Source organism: Hyaena hyaena, unplaced genomic scaffold (genome assembly GCF_003009895.1).
Source record: "Hyaena hyaena isolate Hyena2069 unplaced genomic scaffold, ASM300989v1 scaffold_392, whole genome shotgun sequence".
Lineage (NCBI taxonomy): Eukaryota > Metazoa > Chordata > Mammalia > Carnivora > Hyaenidae > Hyaena > Hyaena hyaena.
In genome coordinates, this window is record NW_024081017.1 from 1,365,600 (window position 1) to 1,384,420 (window position 18,821).

General features: G+C 57.7%; 2 protein-coding genes across 3 annotated transcripts in view; one reads left to right on the plus strand and one right to left on the minus strand.

The window, feature by feature from the left end:
- DOCK6 (dedicator of cytokinesis 6) overlaps positions 1-18,040 on the minus strand; it is a 42,470-nt gene extending 24,430 nt beyond the window's left edge. For both annotated transcript variants that reach the window (XM_039250983.1, XM_039250982.1), the window contains exons 1-14: positions 17,977-18,040; positions 11,783-11,870; positions 11,045-11,220; positions 10,703-10,771; positions 10,357-10,486; positions 9,031-9,243; positions 6,494-6,579; positions 4,651-4,717; positions 4,400-4,549; positions 3,189-3,269; positions 2,925-3,078; positions 2,634-2,761; positions 2,425-2,518; positions 1,877-2,039 (exon numbers count right to left, since the gene is read on the minus strand). In XM_039250983.1, coding sequence (XP_039106914.1) covers positions 1,877-2,039; positions 2,425-2,518; positions 2,634-2,761; positions 2,925-3,078; positions 3,189-3,269; positions 4,400-4,549; positions 4,651-4,717; positions 6,494-6,579; positions 9,031-9,243; positions 10,357-10,486; positions 10,703-10,771; positions 11,045-11,220; positions 11,783-11,870; positions 17,977-18,020 — 1,643 coding nt within the window. In that variant the 5' untranslated portion in view covers positions 18,021-18,040. The remainder of the gene's footprint in view (positions 1-1,876; positions 2,040-2,424; positions 2,519-2,633; positions 2,762-2,924; positions 3,079-3,188; positions 3,270-4,399; positions 4,550-4,650; positions 4,718-6,493; positions 6,580-9,030; positions 9,244-10,356; positions 10,487-10,702; positions 10,772-11,044; positions 11,221-11,782; positions 11,871-17,976) is intronic.
- On the plus strand, positions 80-1,771 carry ANGPTL8 (angiopoietin like 8). The gene is made up of 4 exons (XM_039250984.1): positions 80-386; positions 597-758; positions 1,288-1,397; positions 1,502-1,771. Exons 1-4 carry the CDS (start codon positions 90-92, stop codon positions 1,527-1,529), a joined length of 597 nt encoding a protein of 198 aa, XP_039106915.1. The 5' UTR covers positions 80-89; the 3' UTR covers positions 1,530-1,771.
- Positions 18,041-18,821: the final 781 nt, after the last annotated feature.

An 18,821-nucleotide genomic window follows, 5' to 3' on the forward strand; every position in this document is an offset into this window, starting at 1 on the left:
CGGTTAACGATTGACCGCGGGTTAAGGGGCTGTCAGGGCATAAAAGGTGGTGGCGGTGGCGCCGTGGCCACACCCTCAGAGCCTCAGCCATGCCCATGCTCGCGCTGTTCCTCCTCTGCGTCCTGGCAACCGGGCTCCGACCCACCTCTGCAGCCCCCGTGGGGAGCCTGGAGCCAGCGCAACATGAGGAGCTGACCCTACTCTTCCACGGGACCCTGCAGCTGGGTCAGGCCCTCAACAGCGTATACAGGGCCACAGAGGCACGGCTGACAAAGGCTGGGCACAGCGTGGGCCTCTATGGCCACGCACTGGGGCTTCTGGGGCAGGAGGTCAGCCGGGGCCGGGATGCAGCCCAGGAGCTCCGCACAAGCCTACTGGAGATGCAGGTGGGCACTGCACGTGGGGCACTGCGGGGTGGATAGGAGTGTGCGGCAGACTTGTCTAAAGTAACCGACGGTCTGGGTTTGCCCAAGAGTCCAAGAGCCTTTGCTCAAGGCCCCGCTGGAATACAGGGACCCCTTCCTTAAAATGAGGCAAATCCCAGGCAAACGAAGATAAGCTGGTCATTCTACGAACATCCCCTATTTATTGATCAGGTGGAAGAAGACGCCCTAAAGCTTCAAGCAGAGGCCACAGCGCAGGCTCTAGGGGAGGCGGCCCGGGGACAGCAGGCGCTCTGGGAGAGCATGCAGCGGCTAGAAGTCCAGCTGAGGGGAGCCTGGCTGAGTCATGCCCAACAAGAATTTGAGGCCTTAAAGGTAAGAGGCTCCCAGCCCCGGTGGAGTTGAGGCTGATTTCCCAGGCAGAACTTGCTTCTGAACCTTGAGTCCCCGGGTCATCCCCAGGTCTGTCTCCCACTGCCACCGCCTCCAACCTATCTGACCTTGGGCCAAACTCCTGCCCCCTCCCATGCCTCCGTTTCCCCATTTGCAAACAAGCATGACGGCTGATGTTTCAAAGCGGAGCCAGGGACTCCGTACAGATAAAAGACTCAGCAGTGGGTACGAAGTTACTCAACGACTGTGTACGATTGGAGTTACTGGGTTCTATTTCTGCAGCGCCCAGGAACTACCCAGCCCTGCCCTTGAATAATCCGTAGTATATTCTTAACGATCCCACGAAGCGAGTCCTATCTCATCCCCCTTTAACAGACGGGGAAGTGGAGGTCAAAGAGTAGCAGTGAATGGTTACGTCCCACAGAGACAGCCGAGGGGCGGACAGTGCCAGGTGGGGTCAGGGGACGGGGGTGAGGCGGCCCCAGCTGAGGTTTCGGTCCTGACTGCACAGGCCCACGCTGACGAGCAGAGCCACGTCATGTGGGCCCTCACAGGCCACGTGCAGCGACAGCAGCAGGAGTTAGCAGCACAGCAGCACCGGCTGCGCCAGATCCAGGAGAGGTGAGCCTGGCGGGGGCGGGACGCCCAGGACAGCTCGAGAGCGGGGGCGCAGGGCAGCTGGGTGGGGGCCCCTGGGCCTCGGTTGAGCCGGATCGCCCTCCCAGACTCCACACGGCGGCGCTTCCAGCCTGAGCCTGCCTGGGTGCAACTGAGGACCAGTCACACACCGAGGGACCCTTCCGTGCCCCGTGCGGACCATGCACAAGGAGCCGCCTGTCCGCCACAGTCAGCCAGGGGGCTTCTGGCCAGGGAGCAGAGACGGAACGGGCGGGGACACAGGCAGAGGACGCGGCCCCATCGTAGAGCCGTGGAGGCAGGACACGTGACCCGTTACGCGTACCCTCCCCCCATTAAAGCAGAGTAGTGGTATCTCATTCTGCGTGTCTGTGCATCTGGGAGAAAGGGTACCTTGCCTTGCAGGATGCAAGAGTCCCCCCCGCCCCCCGTTCAGGTGCCCAGCTGGGCCCTGGAGGCCGTACCTGTAGCTGGTGTGTGGGGCATAGACCTCCCGGGCCGGGAACTCCAGGATCTCCTTGGTGGGCCGGCCCCTGGGGTCGGGGTAGGGCTTGACATGAAGCAGCTCCGGGGAGAGGCAGAAGTGTGGGTTCTCAGGGGCCGGAGAGATGTCGATCTTGAGTTGGGCTGGGGAGGGAGTGGGGGGTCTGCACCTGCCTGGGAGCCTCCCAGCCCCGCCCTGCCCCACCCCACCCTCACCAGGCTTCAGGATCAGAGCTCTGACTTCTCCATGATGCCCTCTAGTGGCTGTCCTTTAGGTGCAACGGCCATCGGTCACCCTCAATTGCTGTATCTTGCCCCCACATTTGATCACCTCTGCCCTGGGGACCCATGTCCCCACCGCCACCATGTCCCCCATTTGCCCCACTGTCTTATTATGTTTCTTGTCAATGACTCCCATCATCATGGTCACCACTAGGTCCCCAGGGTCTGGCACAGCAGGTCCTCAGTTTGGGGTTGTTGAGTGACTGCGTGAATGTGACACCTCTCACTCAGAAGGTGGACCACGCACCAGTCACGGGCCGCAGGCGCCGCAGTAGAGAAGATGGGCGTCGCATGTCAGCCAGGAACTTGAAGAGGTCCTCGTCACTGAGCCGCTCGGCTTCCTGCACAGGACAGGCGCACGTAAACTGGGTCCCCGGGGCCTGTGCGCCCACAGCGGGGTAACAGGGGTTTGTGCCTGGGCACTCCTCCCTCGGGCCCCACGGCCAGGACACCTGCCTGCTTAAAGAAATTGGTGACGGTTAGCGTGGCTGGGCGGAATCCGGAGAAGCTGCAGGTGTCATCCCCACTACTCGTACGATCCTGGGGCCCCCGACGGCGGCGGTCAGTCCAGGCGGGTCGGCGCTCTAGGGGAAGTGGTGACAGTGATGGAGGCGGCCGAGATGAAAGACAGGAGGGGTGGCCCCGGGAGACACGGAGGCTCAACGTTGTACCAAGTCGAGCCAGCAGAGGGCGCACCTCCCGCTCCCCAGTAGCCCCGCCCCTGGCCTGCCAGCCCCGCCTCCTCACCGCCCTCGGAGTCCGAGTCGCGGTCCGTCTGCCCAGCGCTGCTCACGATGTTGGCCAAGTGCACGGCGGTCCAGGCGAAGGGCATGCGGTAGCGGCCCAGGCGGGTGCAGAACTGCTCGGCCGCCAGGCGCAGCTTCTCCAGCTTCTCTTTGTTCTGTGGGGAGACCCCCACACACACCGCCCACATGCTCAGTGCCCCTGAACCCAGGATGTGCCCCTGCCCGGAAAACCTTTCCCGGGCATGCTCAGCCTCCGCGCACCTACCTTGGCCGTGTCGGCCTCCTTCATCACCATGTACGGCTCGCAGCACTCGCTGACGTCCCCCTGCTGCAACACCTTCTCCAGCTGGGGGGCAAGCGGGGCCCGTGAGGTGCTGCCGGGACCCCAGCCTCCCACCCCATTCCCACCCAATCACCTGGACCCCTCCTGGGCCCTCCATCCAGCTAGGGCTCGCGCTCCAACACCTCCCATGGTTCCCACTGTCCTCGGGATTGAGCAATAGAAGCTGGCCTGCCCAGCCGGCCGCCCCTCCCCATCCTTTGAACCCACTCCAAACCCAAGTCTCCATATTTTCCCTACTTTTATACTTTTGTTAGTATAAACAGAGGCCACTCCAAGCATGGCTGGACTCCAATTGGGACCACCTGGAGGTTATGGGAGCCTGAGCAGGTCCCTAACCCACTGTGTGCTTCAGTTTCCCCATCTGTAAAATGGGGACCCTGGCAACCCCCACTTCCTGGGACTGTGAGGATTCAAGGTGTGAACCCCTGGGAACCCTGACTGACCATGAGCAGTGCCTGCCTGTACGTGCTCAGTTATTCCCATTAGCGTAACCTAAGAGAACGTTTTGGGGAAGGAAATTTGAGATCGCTCCTAGCAACAGAAAATCTCACACAAATGTGCCAACTAGGTCTTTCTTCCCCTAACAAACTGAACAAACTCCCAACTTAAAAAAAGTTTCAAGGGGCGCCTGGGTGGCTTAGTCGGTTAAGCGTCCGACTTTCGCTTAGATCATGATCTCGCAGTTCGTGGGTTCAAGCCCCGCGTCGGGCTCTGTGCTGACTGCCAGCTCAGAGCCTGGAGCCTGCTTCAGTCTGTGACTCCCTCTCTCTCTGACCCTCCCCTGCTCACGCTGTCTCTCTCTCTCTCTCTCTCCTAGAAATAAATAAAACATTAAAAAAAAAATTAAAAAAAAAAAAAGTTTCAAATGTTCATCTGCATGTGCCTGGATGCTGTTTCTCCCCAGGCCGCCCCACTCGTGGGTCTCGGCCTGGCAGTCACCTCTCCACGGAAGCCCTCTGTGATTTCTCCCCATTTGGGTTGTATGAGGAGGCTCTTCTGGCCTTGCCCAGCTGCCCGTGTTCCCCCACAACACCCTCATCGCCCTTCTTGATGACATGTCCATCTTCCTCCATGAGAGCAGCACCCACACTGCGTTTACCGTTATCTCCCCCTGGCCCAGCCCCCGCGAGCACCTTGATGACCAGGAAGATATCGGGCGAGGGGTAGGTCACGGAGAAGATAGCAGAGCGGGCCAGGGTGGAGATGGCAGGATGGGTGCCATGAGCCCGCAGTAGCCCCTTCATGGAGTCTGAGTTCAGGTCAAAGTAGAAGTTTTCTGAGATCTGCAGACACAAACGGCAGTTGGGCCACCACCTCCAGGAAGCCCACTGCCATGCACCAAGGAGGAGGGTCGAGGTAAGAAAGGGAAGAAACGGGCTCCTACCTTCTTTTTCTCCCGCACATCATACAGGGCCAAGATGCCAAAGATGGGCTCAATTTCGATTTCAAACCTACAGTGAACGGGGACTCTCTGGCAGAGTCTGTGGGCCCTAATACCCCCACCATCCATACACCCCGCTCCCTCTTGAGATCCGGTCCGGCCTTGGTGCATCGTGGGGGGGGGAGGCATCTAATTTCCATTGGGCCACAAAGAATTGCTGCTTACAGGCTTGGAGGAAAGGCCTGTCCCATGTTGCAAATGGGGAAACTGAGGCATGAAGCCCCCCCCAACCCATAACTCACACAGAGCCTTTCCCCCGAAAATATGGCCCTTCCGCAGATGGGATGGAGGAAGCTTTTGCCACCAGAGTGCCCCGCCTCGAGAAATTCTCAACTCCTGGACCTCCCTGTGCCCCACCCTCTGGGGTGCCCTCTGCCACCCAGGGATGAGCACCCATCTTTGCTCGCCTGCACAGTCCCTGTAACCACCTGCCCATCTTACTCTGCTCCTCTGGCCCCCACTCACCATGCGGGTCCTAAGGAAGTATCTTAAAACTTAAAATTATAGGGGTGCCTGGGGGGCTCAGTCGGTTAAGCGTCCGACTTCAGCTCAGGTCATGATCTCACGGTTCATGGGTTCGAGCCCCGCGTTGGGCTCTGTGCTGACAGCTCGGAGCCTGGAGCCTGTTTCAGAATCTGTATCTCCCTCTCTCTCTGCCCCTTCCCTGCTCACTCTCTGTCTCTCTCTCTCTCTCTAAAAATAAAATAAACATTAAATAAAAAAACAACTTAAAATGTGAGGCTCCCGCATGCAGGGAAAACAAAATCCTATAGGGCCCAGCCCCGCCCACCTCTTGGCCTCATTCCCCAACGTCTCCCGGCCTTTGGGTGCGCCCTGTCCTCCCACCTAGAGGGCCCTGTGTGCTCATCCACGGTCACAGGTCGGGGACATAGTCGGTAGTGATTGTCGAATGACTGGATATTCCCAGCCCTCATGCTTGGGACGGGCGGCCCACCCGGGCCTCAGGCCAGACCCGGGCCTCCTTTTCCTGCCCCCATCCAGGCAGGAACTCGGGGTGGGGAGGGGCAGGGCTGGGCTCGGGTCCAAGGCCACATCCTGTTCAGCTCCATTCCCACGCACTTCTGGCCGCTTCCCGGGGGGCTGATGTGGAGGGGGCCTCGGTCAGCTGGAGGCCAGGTCCAGGGTCCCCGGCGCCCCCTCCGGCCGGGGTCCTGGCAGAGCGAGGACCCGATTCGGGCCTCCTAAGTCACGTGACTTCAGGTCCAGGGACTCCCGCTCTGTGCCTCAGTTTCCCCGCCTGCACCTACCTCACAAGGTTGTAGTGAAGACAAGGGGTCATATACGTGCAGGGCTGAGAACACAGCCTGGCACAGAGCTGGCGCTTAAGGACTGAGTGGCTTTTGGAGCACCTGGGTGGCTCAGTCGGTCAAGCGTCCGACTTTCGCTCAGGTCATGATCTCACGGTTCGTGGGTTCGAGCCCCGCGTCGGGCTCTGTGCTGACAGCTCAGAGCCTGGAGCCTGTTTCAGATTCTGTGTCTCCCTCTCTCTCTGACCCTCCCCTGCTCAGCTGTCTCTCTCTCTCTCTCTCTCTCTCTCAGAAATAAATAAAAAAACATTAAAAAAAATTAAAAACAAAAAAAGGACCAGGTGGCTTTGAATAACGAGAAACGGAAGTCTTGTTTGCCACGTCAAAGCGCACGGACGACCTCGTGGGTCGCGGGGCCGCATGTGGGGCTTGAGGAGCGGGGCCCCAAGGGTGCGCCCACCCCACAACCCACGTGGGGCCTCGCGGGTCTGGAGGGACGCCTGGGTCAGCACACTTACTTCAGCGACAGACATTTGACCAGGATCCTCTGTCCAAAGTGCTCGCGGGGCGGCTCGGGGCGGCTGCAGCGCTCCACGGCCTCATCCTGCAAAGAACCGGGGAGGGCAGCCGGGCCCGGCCGTTAGGAAGCGCCGGCAACGCGGGGCCCGCGGCCGGCTCTGCCCCCCGCCCGACTTAACTTCCTTTCAGTTCCTGTCTCTGTGCGCGGACACCTCCCGCGTCCCCAGGCCGGAATACCCTTCCTCTCCCCTCCTTGGCATCGTCCAGGCCACGGCTTGGCTGCCACTTCCTGACCCCCTGAGGCCGGAGCAAGCACCTGGTCCGGGTGCTCACGACGCCCTATTTACTGCAAAGGGCCACGTGGCTGGGACACAGGGCATCGGGTGAGGGCCAATTACCGGCCACTCAGCATGACATCCCTGCACCTGGATTGCAGTTTCGTGGCAGGAGGGTCTCTCCTCCATCACCTGTGACCTCTGAAGGCAGGGACGGAGTCTAACCTAGTCATGGCTATTCCTCCAGCACTTGCCATACATGTGGGTCAAGCAAATACAGAAGTATACAGTAGGTACCTACTCAAAGTTAGTAGGATAAACACAAACATACACAGGAAACACTAGATTAATACTGACTAGACACACGTCGGATAGATACTAGGCTCCCAATAAATACTGTTGAATAAACATAGGAGTATACAGTAAGCACTCGGTACGTGGCTGAATGAAAACATAGGTGTATACACTAGGTTCCCAATAAAAGTTGATTGGGCAGGGGCGACTGGCTGGCTCGGTCAGTGGAGATGCAACTCTTGGTCTCAGGGTGGTGAGTTCGAGCCCTGAGTTGAGCAGAGAGATTACTTAATAAAAAAAAACAAAAAAAGTTGATTGGATAAATACGGGTAATGGAGACATATTAATTGCTTAAATGCTTTTTGATTAAATAAAGGACGGACTATAAAGGCGCCTGGGTGGCTCAGTCGGTTGAGTGTCTGACTTTGGCTCAGGTCATGATCTTGCAGCTCATGAGTTCGAGCCCTGCGTCGGGCTCCGTGCTAACAGCTCAGAGCCTTGAGCCCATTTTAGATTCTGTGTCTCCCTCTCTTTCTGCACCCCCATCTGCTGGCTCTCTCTCTCTCTCTCTCTCTCAAAAATGGGTAAACATTAAACAAATTTTTTTTTAAATAAAGGACTATACAATAGGTATACAATTGACATTAGTTGAACAGAGAAGTATATTTATTAAGTGCCCAATAAATGCTGGGTGGATAAATATAAGAGTATATATAAAACAAAAGCCACTGCATAAAAATACATGGTACACACTAGGGGCCCGATAAATGTTAGTTGGATAAATATAGTCATATATAGTAGGTGCTCAATAAATATCAGTTTGATTAAATTGTTTTTTATATTAATTATTCTTGAGAGAGAGCATGAGCAGGAGAGAATGGCATAGGGGAAGAGAGAGAGCCTTTAAAAAAATTCTTTTAAGGGGCGCCTGGGTGGCTTAGTCGGTTAAGCGTCCGACTTTCACTCAGGTCATGATCTCGCAGTTCATGGGTTCGAGCCCCGCGTCGGGCTCTGTGCTGACTGCCAGCTCAGAGCCTGGAGCCTGTTTCAGTCTGTGACTCCCTCTCTCTCTGACCCTCCCCTGCTCACGCTGTCTTTCTCTCTCTCTCTCTCCTAGAAATAAATAAAACATTAAAAAAATTAAAAAAAAATTCTTTTAATGTTTTATTTTTGAGAGAGAGAGATTGGAGGAGGGGCAGAGAGAGGGGGAGGCACAGAATCCAAAGCAGGCTCCAGGCTCTGAACTGTCAGCATCAGAGCCTGATGCAGGGCTTGAACCCTGCATGGGCCACGAGATCATGATCTGAGCAGAGGTCGGACACTTGACTGAGCCAAGTGCCCACGAGAGAGACAGAATCTTATGCAGCCCCCATGCTCAGCACAGAGCCAAACATGAGGCTCCATCCCATGATCATGACCTGAGCCAAAACCAAGAGTCGCACACTCAACAGACTGAGCCCCCAGGCGCCCCAATTCAATTGTTTGATTAAAGAAACGGCTACAGATGGGGCGCCTGGGTGGCTTAGTCGGTTAAGCGTCCGACTTTCGCTTAGGTCATGATCTCGCGGTTCGTGGGTTCGGGCCCCGCGTCGGGCTCTGTGCTGACTGCCAGCTCAGAGCCTGGAGCCTGTTTCAGTCTATGACTCCCTCTCTCTCTGACCCTCCCCTGCTCACGCTGTCTCTCTCTCTCTCTCCTAGAAATAAATAAAAACATTTAAAAAATTTTTTAAAAAAAAGAGAAAGGGCTATAGAGAGGCATACGTTAAGTATTGGTTGAATGAATATAGTGGTACATGGTAGGTATCCAGTAAGTGCTGGCTGAATAAATATAAGGGCGTGTAGTAGGTATCCAATAAAAAGAACTGAATTAAAAAACAGAATATACAATAGACATCCAGTGAGTGTTGGTGGGACAATACACAGGGTCGGTCTCATGGGTGTTGGCCTCAGGGCCTGTGGGCACCCACCTCATCGGGTGCCGGGTAGAGGGTCAGCAGGGCACGGGGCCGGTGCTGGCGCCGCAAGGCCTCGTTCCGTCGGTCCACGTCTTCCGGGGCTGTGCGCTCCAGCAGCGAGGGCAGCAGTGAGTCGGCAGCCAGATTCCTCAGGTCGAAGATGCCGGAGGCCCCGCTGCTTCGAGGGGTGTCATCCGGGGAGCCTGAGGAGTGCCGGGGGTCATCCTGCCCGTGGAGAATGCACAAGCACTGAGCGCCAGCTGGATGCACCTTCACCCCACTCAAGGGAGACTGTCCTCATGCCCAATCTATGGATGGGAAAGCTGAGGGCCAAGGGGTGGGGTTACCACTACAAGGGTCACTTTGAGGCTTTGCTAAGCCTCTTTCTAGAACCTTCTGCCCCTCCTTTACCGCTGTTGGGGGAACGCTACTTCTAAACCTACTCATCAGGCCAATCAGAACACAGTATCTGCGGGTCCCGGGATTGGTGGCAAAGTAAGGCCGTGTCTGGGCTGGGCCAATGAGAGCTTTCCGTGGTGCTTTGCTCACTGTTGTCAGGGGAGCGAGAGGTCTTCCCAGTGGGTCTTCCTTGATCACCGGCCCAGGGCCCTGCCCTCATCTCCTACACTTGGCTATGGCCAGAGCCAGGCTACCCTGGTTCACATTCCCACTCGGCTCTGTGACCCTGTGTCCCAGAACCCAACTCCAAGGCCCTCAGTTTCCCCATCTACATCTAAAAATAGTAACAACGGGAATGATAACAATAATTCTTGGTAAGATTCTCGTTGGGATAAAGTAGGCGCCAGTGAATGCTGGCTGACAAAATTTAGGCTTCAAGACCCAGGAGGCCGGTGATGTTCTCCTAATCACGTTGCTGTGCCTTTTTTTTCTTTTAAACATTTATTTTTGAGAGAGAAACAGAGCGTGAGTGAGAAAGGGGCAGAGAGAGAGATGAAGACACAGAATCTGAAACAGGCTCCCAGCTCTGGGCTGTCAGCACAGAGCCCCAACGCGGGGCTCGAACTCATACACCGTGAGATCACGCTCTGAGCCGAAGCCAGATGCTTAACCAGCTGGGCCCTGGGCCTCGGTTTCTTATCAGCAAAACGGGTGTTGCCCTGCCTCACAGGATGAAAGATGAGGACCAGCATAAAGCACTTGGTACACACTAGGCGTTTAATAAATGTTTATAATTATTACCCTTAACTTTCACGGGCCTAATACATTTCCTTTTGGAGTCAAGGCTGTTTGGATCACTTTCCATCACATGTGACTGAGAGCTGGGGCCGGAGCTCAAACATATACCCGTGAGGTGACCCTTGCCCGGGGCTCCCTCACCGAGTCCTCTGGGCCGGACTTCTCATCCCCAGAAGTGTCCTGCTCAAAGACTTGGCGGGTGAGGCCCTTTTGCCGCTCTCGCTGCGTCTCCGTGGTGATAGGGCTGTAGGCTGCGCTCAGGTGCTGGTACCTGGGAGGAGGCAGGGCAGGGTGGGTAGCTGGGGGGAAGGGCACACCCACCCTGCAATACACCAGAAGTCCAGCTGTCCTTACAGGGACAGTGGGCGGATAAACAGGAAGACTGGTCCAATGGGCTCTTCTGGGCTCCGACCTCCTGGCTTCTTGCCCCTCTACCCCGAGCTGCCCAACCCCCGCCCCCACCCCACCTGCCCGGGGCCAGACCCACCTCCTATGGGCGATGATCCAATCCTCTGTGTACATCTCCACTGCCGCCCTCACCTGGGCATCCAGCTTCCTGCACAAAATAAAATCAGGGTAAACAGAGGCAGGACAAGGTGTTCATCTTTCCAGTGGCCTGAGGTGGGTCCTACCCTTCTGCCTGTTACAGAGATGTGGACATGGAAGCTCAGAGAGGGAGGGTAACTTGGCCAAGGCCCCGCAGCCCAGCTGCGTTCAAGTTCAAGCAGTTGAACTTGGGGCCACTGGACCTTGGTGGGAAGGGGGTGCCGAGGGGGGCCAGGGAGGCAGAACTGAGTTCCAGACGGGGAGGCTGTGGGGCTGGACACACCCTTCCTCGGGGATCCCAGGCTCCGTGGTCCGGCATTCGCGGGGCTGGAGCAGGAGCTCGAGGTCATCCGCTGGGAACTCGGCCAGGTCCCGGAGGGGCCCAGGCTCAGCATCTGGGGGCCGGCTCAGGAGCACATCCTCAAAGTCCAGGGGCTCAACGACTTCAGTCAGTGGGACCTGGGTGGGAGCAAAGCAGCTGTGGCCGCCGCCCTGGGGGCTGAGAACTGGGGGTGAGTGTGGGCTCGGGATCGGGTAAGAGGGCAGTGGGAGCCATGGAGAGTGTTGGAGCTATGAGGACCTAGGGAGACAGCGACCTCAGACTCTACCCGCATCCCAGCACGGCCCCGCCCCGCCCCTCTTTCCAAGCAGGAAGTCACACCCGGTCCTGGAGGGGCAGGGCTCTGCTGGAAGGAAAGGCATGTGGGCTGCGCGAAGACAGACAATTCCTAAGGCTCCCTCCCTCTCCCCTGCAGCTGGAAGTACCTCCCATCCCCCACCCCCTCCCAGTCCCGGTCCCCATCTGGGTGGTCCAGGCAGCAGGACGTGGGGCGACATCAGGGTGACCACCCACGGGGCTGCAGCGAGGAGACTGCCCTCCCCACTCCCGGGGAAAGAGGGTGGGGACAGCCCTTCCGGGCACTAGTGGGAGGGCCGGGTGTGACCAAGCCCCAGCAGAGAGGACCCCCACGGGCGGCCAGAGAGCGGGCCCTGGCAGGGAGGTCCCCTCCCAAACACGTACCCCCAAGGAGCCGCTGCTGCGTCTGCTGGAGTGGGGAGAGCCACTGCGCTCCCGGGACACCTGCTTCCGCACCTCCGCAGCCACCGTCCTGCGGGGACAGAAGGGGGCCGCTGGGGACACAAACACTTGGGCAGTGAGGCCCGGAGAACTCCACTTTGGGCCAATAAATCCCTTCTCCAAGAAGAAAACCCAGGCCACAGACCTCAGGATCCACAGATCTCAGCCTAGGGGTCCCAGGCTCCCCCCAAGCTGGGTGGGGGCCCTCCCAACCCCCACTAAGCACGTGGATGGAATTGCTCCCCGCAGGGCACAGGCCAGGAGGGTCACAGATCCTTCTTCATCCCTGGCACCCACCAGGGGTCCTGGCTGGCTGGCCCCCTGGTTCCCGGCCTCTGCTCCCTCACCTGGGGGACCAGCGCCCACCCTGCCTCCCATCCAGAATGGGCGCCCCGTCCCACCCCTGCTATGGGGCTTTGGACAAGATGCTCCTGCCTCTGAGCCTCAGTTTATCCATCTGTGCTTGAAGTGACCTCACAGGGCTGCTGTGCAGAGCCGAGCAGGGGGCGTGGCATTCAGGGGGCACCGCGCACCTCACTCTCGGGGGTCGGACACCAGGCCCAGCACGTGTACGAGGCCAGCAGGACTCGCAGGGCCCACCCAGTAACCAAGGTCCGTGCAGGGGCCTTCCTGGGCCACCTGTATGTGTGCGGGCCTTCACAGTCAGTGAGGATGAGGGTGAAGAGGCAAGACCCCCAGGGGAGGGGGCCAGCACAGGAATCTGGGACTGGGGGGGAGGGGTCCCCCAGGCACGCAATTCCTTCAACTGAGCTTAGAGGGAGGGGAGGGAGAGAGAGCCACACAGTTACCTGGGGAAGAATATCCCAGGCAAAACGTAGAGCAGGTGCAAGACTCTAATGCTGGGCTCTGCGCTCCTAGACCCAGGTCTCTGCGGGGTCTCTATGAAGCCAGGGGAAGGGCTATGTGTCCCCATAAAGGTCCCAGCAATAGCCCCGCACAGAGGAGCTACTCAATAAATGTTTCAAATATCTACGTATATACTTTTGAGAGACGGAGAGAGAGCACAGCGGGGGAAGAACAGAGAGAGAGGGAGACACAGAATCCGAAGCAGGCTCCAGGCTCCGAGCTGTCAGCACAGAGCCCGATGTGGGGCTCGAACTTGTGAGCTGCAAGATCCTGACCTGAGCTGTAATTGGACGCTCAACCGACTGAGCCCCCCTGGGTGCCCTAATACCCATACCTTTTTTTTTTTTAATGTTTTATTTATTTCTAGGAGAGAGAGAGAGAGAGAGAGAGAGAGAGAGACAGCGTGAGCAGGGGAGGGTCAGAGAGAGAGGGAGTCACAGACTGAAACAGGCTCCAGGCTCTGAGCTTGCAATCAGCACAGAGCCCGACGCGGGGCTCGAACCCACGAACTGTGAGATCATGACCTAAGCGAAAGTCGGACGCTTAACCGACTAAGCCACCCAGGCGCCCCCCTAATACCCATACCTTACTGAACTGCTCTGAGCAAAGGGCTTGGCACACAGTAAGTGCTCACTTAAGGCTTGCTGTCACCATGTTGCCTCAAAAGGAGCCCGAGAAACTGGAATTTCTGGCCCTGCTTTTTCGGCCAAAAGGGAGTGAGGCTCCGAGAGGGGTCGTAAGGCACTCGGCGTCACAGAGCGGAGCGCAGGAGACGGCCACAATCAAACCCTGATATGGGCCAGAGTCTGTGCCCTCCAGCACTGGCGTTCCACACCGCCCGTGTTGGGGAGCAGGGCCAAGAACGGGAGCTCAGCCTGCCCCTTCCGTGTCCACACTCACCCCCCACAGCGGTCCCTTCCGGCCCCCAGTTTTCGGCACCATCCAAACAATGCCGACCCCTGAGTCCACTCTGTGCCTGCTCCTTTGCACGCCCACCGGGGGGTCGTGCAGGCGGCTTGACCATAACCCACCTTCCCAGCATCCTCCCGTCTCACTAAGGGCAGCCCCGCCCTGTGGGGTGCTCAGGACTCACGCCTGGGAGTCACCCCCAATTCCCTCTCTTTCTGGGCTCTCTTTCCTCTCAAAGTAAATAAATAAAACTTAAAAAAGAAGAAAAAAACAATTTAAAAAAAAGCAAGGGGGGACACCTGGGTGGCTCAGTCGGTTAAGTGTCCAACTTCGGCTCAGGTCATGATCTCACGGTTCGTGGGTTCGAGCCCCGCGTCGGGTTTTGTGCTGACAGCTCAGAGCCTGGAGCCTGTTTCAGATTCTGTGTCTCCCTCTCTCTCTGACCCTCCCCTGCTCACGCTGTCTCTTTCTCTCTCTCTCTCTCAGAAATAAATAAAACATTAAAAATAAATAAATACACATTACAAATTAAAAAAAAAAAAAGGCAAGGGAAGAACAGGGATCCCTTATAAAACCACAGTGTTCCTCTTTATACCCACCCCTCGCCTTCCTGGGCGGCCAGAACATTTTAAAGACACAGAATCTGCCTGCCAGTAAGGATGTGAAGCGACAGGAACTCTCATCTGCTGCTGGGGGAACCCCTTTGGAAAACTGTCTGTAATCATCAAGCAAAGCGGAAGATCTGCCAATCGAGCAGTTTCTCGGTGGCGCAGAGGAGTCGAGCGGCGGAGAACGTCCACGGCAGCCCCGGTCAGGACGGACTCCCGTGTTCATCGACAGAGGATCTGGCTGGGAAATAGTATGCGGCAACGGAAAAGGAGGGACCCGATCCTGGACAACGGCACAGATGAGCCCTGGTGCTTGGCACTGTGTCGGGTGACGTGCGGCACACAGCACTAGGCATCTCCCGCAATCCCGTTTCTGGGACATTCTACTAAACAGGCAAAGCCAACCCGTGCCGTAAGGCAAATGAGGAAGGAACAGGGGCTGCCCTCAGCACGGGAGGTCCCCGAGGGACCGAACTGGGGCAGATCAGGAGGGACTGCGAGGCTGGGTGGCCCAGGAGATGGAAGCCAACCTTGCCTCAACCCAAGTGACTTTCTTCCCTGGGCGTTTACTGTTTTCTTGCTGTTGTTTTGTTTTTTAAAGTTAACTACCCCCAACGTGGGGCTTGAGCCCACAGCTCTGAGCTCAAGAGTCCCATGCTCCAGTGACTGCACCCAACAGGCGCCCTCACCCCCACCCCCCACCACTTATAACTACTTTTTAAATTTTGCACTTTTCTCAACGCATGTCGAATATCGTGATTTTTTGAAAAGGTAAAAAAAAAAGTAGCAATAGATGCATGTGCTCACGTTTGTAGATATGTTTGGGGACACAAGTGGGAGGGAGACATTTCCGTGAAATCCCAGAGACGCCTGTGGAATTTTCAATGCCTATCTGTTGCCTTCTAACAAGTCACTGTTTCTTTAAGTGAGAAATGCCAACTGTCCCAAGTCAGACAGGCTGGGGGCAGAAGGAAAGTGCTCCTGCCAAACGTCTGGAAGAAGTGGGGAGGTGAGGGCAGGAAAAGGTATGGTTTCTGAGATTCTTCTGAACTTGGGGGCTGCAAGCTGTCCCTGTGAGAGACCCTCGAGAGTGATGTAAAGACAGTGATTCCCGCTTGCAACAGTTAGACCTACGGGGTCCCCGGCTGGCCTGGTGGGTGAAGCGTACGACTCTTGATTTCGGCTCAGGGTCATGGGATCAAGCCCCCTGTTGGGCTCTGCACTGAGCCTGGGGCACTTAGGTGGCTTAGCTGGTTAAGCCTCCAACTTCAGCTCAAGTCATGATCTCATGATTCATGGGTTCGAGCCCCACGTCAGGCTCTGTGCTGACAGCCAGCTCAGAGCCTGGAGCCTGCTTCAGATTCTGTGTCTCCCTCCCTCTCTGACCTTCCTCTGCTCACACTGTCCCTCTCTCTCACTCTGTCAGAAATAAAACAGGGGCGCCTGGGTGGCTTAGTCAGTTAAGCGTCCGACTTTCGCTTAGGCCATGATCTCGCGGTTCGTGGGTTCGAGCCCCGCGTCGGGCTCTGTGCTGACTGCCAGCTCAGAGCCTGGAGCCTGTTTCAGAGTCTGTGTCTCCCTCTCCCTGACCCTCCCCTGCTCACATTGTCTCTCTCTCTCTCTCCTAGAAATAAATAAAAATATTTTAAAAATAAAAAAAAAAATAAAACATTAAGAAAAAAAAGAATTTGTGGTTTTAAGTTATCTCCCCCAAAATCTTTTCTTTTCTTTTCTTTTTTCTTTTTTTCTTAGAACCTATTCATTAGGAAACTGGGGGACTGTTTAATATTTGGGTTAACATGGCATTGTGGAATGAATGACTGAATGCATGAATAGATGAATATAGGTCCAGGTCTTGAGCATTAGACCTGGGTGTCCACTGGGCTGCAACAGAGACCCTGTCAGAGGATGCCTGGAAGACTTGAGTCATTTGCTTGTGGTTCACTGGGGCCCCAGGATCATTCTCTGCTCTTCTTACCCTGGGCTCTACAGTATCTGTTCCCCAGGGCAGGACCTAGGACTTCTCTTACTTATTTGAGTGAAAAAGCCAGGACCCAAGGACAGAGACTGAGTGGCAAAGAAATGGGTTCAGATATCCCAAAGGCCAGCACAGAGAAGACAATGCAGGGATATAAAGATATCAGAACAGGGGCGCCTGGGTGGCTTAGTCGGTTAAGCGTCCAACTTTCGCTTAGGTCATGATCTCGCAGTTCATGGGTTCGAGCCCCGCGTCGGGCTCTGTGCTGACTGCCAGCTCAGAGCCTGGAGCCTGTTTCAGCCTGTGACTCCCTCTCTCTCTGACCCTCCCCTGCTCACGCTGTCTCTCTCTCTCCTAAAAATAAATAAAACATTAAAAAAAATTTTTTTTTAAAAAAAGATATCAGAACATAAAAATTGTCAGACCACTATGCTCCTGACACCTGGTTACCTCTGTGTTCAGAACTCTTCATGACCCCCATCTCACTCGGCATACAAGTTAAAGTCCTCGCCACAACCCACAAAGCGCTGCAAGATCTGCTCCCGCTGTCCCCTTCCTTACTCAGCTCCAGACTGGCTGCCAGCCTCAGATGATATACATACACTAAGCCTGCTCCTGCCCCAGGGCCTTTGCACTTGCCTTTCCCTGTGTTTGGATTGCATTTCCTCCTCCATGTTTGGGCATGGATGCCTCCCTCACCTTCAGATCTTTGCTCAAATGTCCCCTTATCATCCCAGCCTTCCTGATCAGCCTCCCATATCTAAAAGGGCTCCCATCCTCTCCATCTCGTTTTCCCGCCTGGTTTGTCCTCACAGCACTTATCATTAACATATAATCTATTTTATTGAGCTACTCCTCCATCTGTCCCACCGTATCTGTCCCCAAGGGTGGGATCTTCTCTTGCGTCTCCATCAGGCCAGCTCTGGAGCCACAGGGTGCCCTTTCACTTGGGCGTGGCCAAGACAGGTCCCCTGTGGAGAGGACCCCTGGGCAGTCTCTGACTGGCTATGGAGGCAAAGAGGGGGAGCAGCTGTTGCGCCCTAGTGTGACCTCCCCCCCTCGCAGACTGTCTCACAATCTCCAGTGGCCACGGAAATGGATCCCCCAGCGCCTGGCGCCTGTCCCCTCCCCCGTCTGCCCACCAGCTGGTTCGGTCCCCAGCCCCCACTCCCTGCATTCAATCGCCCATCCATCTCCAGCGCTTCCAGCCGGTGCTGGGAGAGCCTGAAGCAGGGCTGGGGGCGGGGGGGCATCCACAGCTGTCCCCTGCTCCCCAGACAGCTGGGCACGGGACGCTGACACTGGGACGCTGACAGTGGGGGAAGAGCACGGGAAACTTCCAGAGGGGCCTCAGAGGCCTCCGAGAGCACCATCCCCGTCCCCAAATCCCGGCGCCCGGAGCATCCCAACCCGGCGCCAGGCAAGAGGGTGGGTCGCAAAGGCCCCTCCCTCTCCCACGCCCTAGGGCTCGGAGACCCGGGAAGGACTAGACTCGGAGGGCTCCGGTGACCCACGCTTGCCCTCCGCCGCCTCCTCCAGGAAGGCCCCCCCGGCCACGCCCCCACGCGTCCCACCCGGCTCCCGGGGCGGACCTCAGCACAGCCGCCATCGCACCCGCAGCCCCGCCGCCGCCCCAGGGGGGACCCCCGCCGCCCTGCCCGCCTCCCGCCGCCCCCGGCGCTGGGCCGGACCTGGCCAAGGCGGAAGGGGCTTGAATGGGGGGCACCTGGGCCGCCCCGGGGCGGGGCTCGGACACGTGCGGGCGGCCGCGCTACCTGTTGATCTTGTGCGCGAAGGCGCGGCGCTCGGCGGCCGCCATGCCGCCGCGCGCACCGTCCCCGCCGCCACCGCCGCCACCGTCCCGGCCGCGGTCGCCGCCGCCGCCGCCGCCGCCTCCCGGTTCTGGGCTGCCCGGGCTGTGGGCGGGGCCGGGGCGGGAGGCGGGGCCCTTCCGGGTGTGCCCGGCGCCTCAGTGCTGCCCCTGCCGGCCGGAGGGGCGCCGGGGCCCCAGGCGCCTCCGCGCCCGGGGGTGGGGGGGAGGGGGGCTGAGTTGGGGAAACTGAGGCTCTCAAGGGCGCAGGGAAGGAGAGGCCCCGGGACCGCGGCCGGGGGTGTCGGAGTCCGGGGGACGCTCCTTCTGCCCGCGGATCAATCGCCGCAATGATCCAGAATAAGTATGGTCTCAAGCATTTACTGGGCACAGCCCTGCAATTCACAGGCTCAGAAGGGACGATCGTGTCCCCATTTTACAGACGGGTAAACTGAGGCATGGAGGTGTTCAGACGCTTGCCCAGGCCTGAGTGATCGCAGGGGTCTCCGAGGCCGCTGTGGGATGTGCTCCAGTCCAGGGTGATTGAAGCAGAGCGGTCCGGCGGGGCTCTGAGGGGCTTGGTGATGTGACTGGGGCCAGAGTGAGCCGATCCAGGTGGCTGGGCTGGCCCGGCTGCTTCTACTGGAAGGAGGATGTGGGGATGTCTTGTTTACTTGTGGTCTCAAACGTCTCCCCAGAGGTCCCTCTCCCAGTCCTAGGGCAGCGTCTTAGCGAATTCTCCAGCCCGCCCCGACCCCCAGAGGAGGGAGGCTTGGACTGGAGAGGGACCCTCATTCCCTGCCACTCAGC

Excerpts from the sequence above, each read along its gene's own strand:
- ANGPTL8 (XM_039250984.1), top strand. The coding sequence starts at position 90 with ATGCCCATGCTCGCGCTGTTCCTCCTCTGCGTCCTGGCAACCGGGCTC. Across the intron at positions 387-596 it reads CAAGCCTACTGGAGATGCAG|GTGGAAGAAGACGCCCTAAA; the intron begins GTGGGCACTGCA and ends TTTATTGATCAG. Across the intron at positions 1,398-1,501 it reads CTGCGCCAGATCCAGGAGAG|ACTCCACACGGCGGCGCTTC; the intron begins GTGAGCCTGGCG and ends TCGCCCTCCCAG.